Source organism: Lipotes vexillifer, unplaced genomic scaffold (assembly GCF_000442215.2).
Source record: "Lipotes vexillifer unplaced genomic scaffold, Lipotes_vexillifer_v1.1 scaffold472, whole genome shotgun sequence".
NCBI lineage: Eukaryota > Metazoa > Chordata > Mammalia > Artiodactyla > Lipotidae > Lipotes > Lipotes vexillifer.
This window is the reverse complement of record NW_006797698.1, coordinates 2,661,408-2,667,554: the sequence shown is the minus strand read 5'-3', so window position 1 is coordinate 2,667,554 and position 6,147 is coordinate 2,661,408. Positions and strand designations below refer to the sequence as shown.

The 6,147-nt window shown below is 62.6% G+C and overlaps 1 protein-coding gene across 1 annotated transcript in view; it reads left to right on the top strand.

The window, feature by feature from the left end:
* The first annotated feature begins 492 nt into the window (after window positions 1–492).
* SSPO (SCO-spondin) overlaps window positions 493–6,147 on the top strand; it is a 35,903-nt gene continuing 30,248 nt past the window's right edge. The window contains 15 exon segments of the mRNA XM_007469876.1: window positions 493–542; window positions 770–928; window positions 1,327–1,412; window positions 1,534–1,744; window positions 2,135–2,210; window positions 2,486–2,657; window positions 2,883–3,123; window positions 3,515–3,557; window positions 3,560–3,661; window positions 4,474–4,591; window positions 5,249–5,319; window positions 5,321–5,359; window positions 5,362–5,429; window positions 5,470–5,674; window positions 5,872–6,036. Of these exon segments, the coding sequence (XP_007469938.1) occupies window positions 493–542; window positions 770–928; window positions 1,327–1,412; window positions 1,534–1,744; window positions 2,135–2,210; window positions 2,486–2,657; window positions 2,883–3,123; window positions 3,515–3,557; window positions 3,560–3,661; window positions 4,474–4,591; window positions 5,249–5,319; window positions 5,321–5,359; window positions 5,362–5,429; window positions 5,470–5,674; window positions 5,872–6,036 (1,806 nt within the window).

The window sequence follows — 6,147 nt, the reverse complement described above, 5'->3', positions numbered from 1 at the left end:
GTCCCACCTGTGATTCCCTGGGAGGCCCCTGAGGTTTTTACTGGTAAGGAAATTGAGTCCCAGAAAGAGAGTGTGGCTTGCCTCTGTCCACGTTAATTGGTGGTAGGGCCTGAGAGTGTACTATCAGGGACACACGGACCCCCCATCACACACACACACACACACACACACACACACACACACACACACACTCACACACACAGGAAGGGGATTGTTTCCAGGGAGAGCTGGCCTCAGCTGGCCTCTGAGAGGATTGCGTGATGTGTAGGCAGGTCCAATCTGGTTCTGGGCAGCTGGGCATGGGGCTGAGATAATGCCTCCCCAGTGCCACGGGCCTCATGCTCGCTGTCTCAGGCTGCCTTGGACACACTGACCCCAGGCTGCAGTAGCAGCAGTGTGGGACTGGGGAGGCCAGCCCCAGTCTCTGCTCACCTGCCACAGCATTGGCTCCCCAAAGCCTCACAGCCCCCAAAGGTGACCTGGGGGGTCGCCATGCTGCTCCCTGCCCTGCTCTGTGGGACGGCATGGGCACTGGCTGATGGGTAAGCAGCCCACCCTGGGGCTCCTCGGACTAAGATCCTTCTCCTGCCGCAGGCCCAGGCCCCTCTGGGGCAGCCAGACTCCTTCCCGCACCCCCCCTTCTCTCAGCCTGTGTAACTTAGCCTCCCCCTCAGCTAACTAACTCTCCACGGGGAGTGGGGTCACAGGATAGGGCCTCTCGGACAGATGGGGACAGTGGCCGCAGCTGTCGGTCCCCATCTATGGGCAGGCGGTGGTGTGAGCGGACAGAGACCATCCTGGTGTAGGAGGAAGTAACCTCCCGTCAGGAGGACCTGGTGCCCTGCACCAGCCTCCATCATTACCAGCGCTGGGGCTGGAGGCTGGACTTGATCTGGAGTGGCCGTGCGGGGCTCTGCCCCATCTACAAGTGAGTGACATGGAGCCTGGGCTAGCAGCCAAGCAGGAGAGAGCCGTGGGGTGACATCCTTAGAGTAGGGGAGGACTGAGTGTTGACCTGGAGAAGCGGGCATTTGGGAAGCAGGTCGTGGGTGGGCTCCAGAGGGGTGGAGGGTGGGGGTGGAGGTGGGGGATGAGTGGGCACTTCCGTGGGCAGAGCAGGGAGAGTCATGATGCCTGCTCCCCCTGCCCCCCCCTTCAGTCCGCCTTCCCGAGATCATTCTCGCTTTGGAAATGGAGACCAAGAAGGGAAACTTACACGATAAAGCCTCTCAGAGAGTAGGTGACCAGATTGAATGTCCCAGGCCATTCCCAGGGATGGGGCTGAACACTAACATCTTCTCCCCTCCCCCTACCTGGTGGACCCAGGCCCCTGGAAACGAGGCCTGCTGCATGGAACCTGACGGTGGGGGCTTGCTGCCCAGGTTGGGGGGGGGGCATCCACTGCACCCTGGGTAAGCGCCTGAGATTAGCCCAGATCCGGGGTTTCCTGGAGGTGGCAGGCTGCCTGGGGAGGGAAGTCCGGTCCAGGCTGACCATCTGGCTCTGCCCATTCTCTCTTTCTACCCACCACAGCCGTTGCCGAAGCCAGCCTTGAGGGCCACTGCTTTGCCACATGTATGTGCCAGCCAAGGGCAGGCTCAGCTAACGCTTCTGTGGGAAGCCTGGAGGAGTGCTGTGCCTGGCCTTGGGGACACAGCTGGCAGGATGGCCGCTCCCAGCCCTGCCACAGCTGCTCCAGCCACAAACTCCCCGGTGGGTCCACAGACCCCAGCCTGCGGGAAAGGCACAGCCCCAGCCGTCACCTGCTCCCCTGACAGGCAGTTAAAGTTCTTTTTTTAAAAATTTATTTATATTTATTTATTTATTTTTGGCTGGTTGGGTCTTCGTTGCTGCACGTGGGCTTTCTTGTTTTTAGTTGCAGCGAGCGGGGGCTACTTTTTGTTGCAGTGCGTAGGCCTCTCATTAAGGTGGCTTCTCTTGTTGCAGAGCACGGGCTCTAGGCACACGGGCTTCAGTAGTTGTGGCACGTGGGCTCAGTAGTTGTGGCTCGCGGGCTCTAGAGTGCAGGCTCAGTAGTTGTGGTGCACGGGCTTAGTTGCTCTGCGGCATGTGGGATCTTCCCGGACCAGGACACGAACCCGTGTCCCCTGCATTGGCAGGCGGATTCTTAACCACTGCGCTACCAGGCTGCAGCCCAGGATGTGTGCCATCAGCTGCTGGACGGTCCATGCAGGGAATACCATGCCCAGGTACGGGTGGGGGTGGAGGTGGCATCAGGCACTGGAGGGGTGGGAAGGGGGAGTGCTGGGGAGCTGCCAAACGGGGCACCTGGTCCAGCCACCGAATTGCTTTGGGCCGTCGGTCAGGGCGCCCCCTCTGGGAGGCTCCTATATATTATCTCTAAGGTCCCTTGCAGTGTTCACCTGTTTGGTTATAAACCAGGGCGTTTTGGAAGCAAGAGGAGGGAGGCGCTGATGAGTACTGGAGAAGGCTGGTTGGCTGAGGTGCTGTCCCGGTTCGGCAGGTGCCCCCTGCTGAGTACCACGAGACCTGCCTCTTTGCCTACTGTGCTGGGGCCCCAGCGGGCAGTGGGCGGGAGGAGCGGCTGGAGGCCGCGTGCCCCACCTTGGCCAGCTACGCCCAGGATCGTGCGGCGCGGCGCATCCGCGTGCGCTGGAGGAAGCCCGGCTTCTGCGGTAGGGCTCCCGCCTGTCCCTCTGTGCACAGCCTCTGGCCTCCCCACCCTGTGGAACTGGGAACTGACCGAGGGCCGTCACGTGGCTCCTGTTTCCTGAGGGGTCCGCTACCCCCTGAGCGCCCCTCTGGGGGGGCTGCCAAGACCTGCTGGCTCTCCAGCGGCAGCGGGATCTGGCGGGAGGAGGGAAGCTCCTTGGGCCTCACAACCACTCCTGTGCCCGCAGAGCGCCTGTGCCTAGGGGGCCGGCTGTGCTAGGACTGCGCCTCGGCCTGCCCGCCCAGCTGCTCGGCAGTGGGCGAGGGGGGCGAGGGGTCCTGCGGGGAAGGGTGCGTGAGCGGCCGCGAGTGCCCGCCAGGCCTCTTCCGGGACCGCGCCCTCTGTGTGCCTGCCGCCCGCTGGCCCTGCTACCACCGACGCCGGCGCTACGACCCCGGTGACACCGTGCGCCAGCTGTGCAGCCCGCGGTGGGTCCACGGGCCTTGCTGGCCTTTTCGCTGGGGTTGGAGGCTCCCTGGTTCCCTCTGATCCCTCCCTTATGCTATCTCCTCAACCTGCCTCCCTTCTGGGGCCTCCCTCACAAGAGATCTGTGACCTCTCAAGGCGTAAGTGACGGCCCTGCTTAAAAACCTAGCCGGTGATCTCCATCAGCTGACCTCTAGTGCTAACGGGGAGAAGGGGGTGCTGGGGGAGGAAGGGACCAGGATTTTGGGGGGGTAGGAGGGCGTCTCCAGCTCGGTCCCTCCCCCTCCACCCCCTCCACTCCACCCCCACCCCCTCTCCACTCCACCCCCCACCCCAGCCCCCTCCGCCGTGGGGCCGATCCGGAGCGCGCTCTCCCGTCCCTCGCGCCCACAGCGTTGGCCAGGACGGCCGCTGGCTCTGCGCGCAGGCGCCGTGCCCCCCGCCGAGGGCGCGGTGGGCGGGGACGGGCATTACCTCACCTCCGATGGGCGGAGCTTCTCCTTCCGCGGCCGCGCGGGTCGCCGCTTCAGCCTGGCGCAGGTGTGCAGAGGACCAAGTCCGGGAGCGGGGTGTCGTGCCAGAGCGGGGGCCCTCGCAGGGGTGCTATGGGGGAGAAGGCACTGTAAGCAAACCACTAAGTAAACAGAACACACAGTCGTCCAGGGAAAAGCTGAGAGAGAAACGACTCTGGAGGGAAGATGGCAGCCGCAGACCCACAAGCCTGCCCTTTTGGTTCTTGCCTCCTCCTTAGGTTCCTGTGAAAGTCCCGCCGTCATCGCCACCCCAGCCCAGGGGCCCAAAACAAAACCCAACCTCACGGTCCTTTCTCACACACGGGACAGCTGGGCTTGTCACTCGGTACTTCCTGTAAAACAACCCCAGGGGAAATGAGGGTCCTCCTTCCTCCCAGCCCTCCACCAATAAAGTTAGGTGACTTCCCAGCTCCAGGCCCAGGCCACCTTCTTACACACATAGGCACAAACAGGAGCTCGCACATGACATGCTCACACGTGTGCACATAGATTTAGCGTGTGTGTGTGTGCACGGGCACACATAGAGATGAGCGTACCCACAGGGAGGAGGGAGAGGAGACATGTTGCCCAAACATGCACACACACACCTCCACATGCGGGTGCACGCAAGCACGCACACGCACACACACACACACGTCACATATGCCAGCCCTTGGTGAGGGTTAAGCCCCTTACCTCACAGAGTCTGGCTGGCTGGCAGGCGGTCAGCGTACGTGCTGCGTGGAAGCTGCCCCAGTGTGTGCCGTAGGTGACCAGTAGAACAGGAGCTGCTCTCAGGGTCTGCCCCAACGCCACCATGTTCCTCACCATTGGCCCCAGGACTTCATAAAGAGGCCGCTACTGACTGTACTGGAGCACGGGGACTGCAATTCTGGGAGCTGCCTCCATGCCATCTTGGTCTCCCTGGGGGACACCCATGTCCAGCTCAGGGACTCAGGTAGCCTCAGCTCTCAGGGTACCTACCTACCAGGCCTTCTGCTCCCAGAAGCCCTCTGGAGTGTGACTCAGGCCCCAGGGGCCTCCTGTCATCTCTCCTCTCCCTGTGGACTTGGGCTCTGTCCAGCACCTTCCATCCACACCGCCCTGTGGATCCTGAGCCCAACTCTCCTGCCAGACTCCCTCAGCCAAAATCACTGCCTCAACTTCCGCCTCGCTCTGCCATCTCTGAAGCAGACATAAAGTCCCGTGGAAATTTTCCAAGGCATCTTCTGCCCCATCCTGAGGGGAAAATACAATTCATATAGTTCTGAGGGATCTGAAAGGCCTCTTGGGGTGACCAAGGCAGGCAGGCCCCTCCCAGCTCTGGACAGCCAGGGGCCGAGTCCCAGCCCCTCCTGCACACTGACTCCAAGGGCAAAGGCAAAGTGGGTGCGAAGGGTCACGTGGGGGTTGTAGGTGGGATGCGTGACCTCCCAGGGGTCACTCCAGTTCCCCTTGCTCAGGGTGGGCAGCCCACCATGACACAGGCCGTCCCCCCTCCTATCCCAGGTCCTTCCCCTTCTCACAGCCCCATCCTGCAATGTGCCCTCCCCCCACTGTCATCAGCCCAGCCCAGCCCTTTGCGGGTGGCCCCCTCACAGACCCCCTATTGCAGGAGCAGTACTGGTGGACGGGCAGGATGTGGTCTTGCCCTGGAGCGGCCCTGGGGGCCTCAGCGTCTCCCGGAGCCTCTTCCACCTTTCTGCTGCCGCTTTGGCCTGGGGCCCGCGTGTCCTCTGGGGAGCGTCTGACCCTGCAGCCTACATCACCCTGGATGCCCGCCATGCTCTCCAGGTGTGCCAGAGGGCCGGTGAGTGGCTGGGCGAAGCCACAGAGGGCCTGGAACCAGCAGGATGACTTCCTGACTCCTGCTGGTGACGTGGAGACCAGCTTTGCCGCCTTTGCTAGCAAGTTCCAAGTGGCAGGCGAGGGAAGGTGCCCCTCGGAGGACAGCGCCCCACTTTCCCGCTGCAGCACCCACACTCAGCGTCACATTTTCGCGGAGGCAGCCTGTGCCATCTTGCATGGCCCAGTCTTCCAGGTAGCCAGGTTGGGGGCACTCCTCCTGTTTGCACCTGTAAAATGGGGTCAATACCTGCCCTGCCCGCCTCTTGGGCTACTGGGAGGGCCCTGGTGCCGTGCCAGGGCTGCTGAGCACTGGGAGGTGGCAGTGGGGACCAGAGAAGACAGGGGAATCTGTGGGGGAGGAGCCAACCTCCTTCCTCATCTCCCTCCAAGGAGTGCCACGGGCTGGTGGACAGGGCACAGTTCCACCTGCACTGCTTGACAGCTGTGTGTGGCTGCACCCCCGGCGGGGACTGCCTATGCCCCGTGCTCGCTGCCTGTGCTCGGCACTGTGCCCAGGAGGGTGCCCTGCTTTTCTGGAGAGACTAGACCCTCTGCTGTGAGTCTGCTCAGCCGGCCAGCCCCATCCCCAGGCTCTTTCTTCCAGCACCTTCTAGGAATGGCTCAGTGGGATCCAATGGCTTTGCAGCAGGGGAGGGTCCCCAGAAG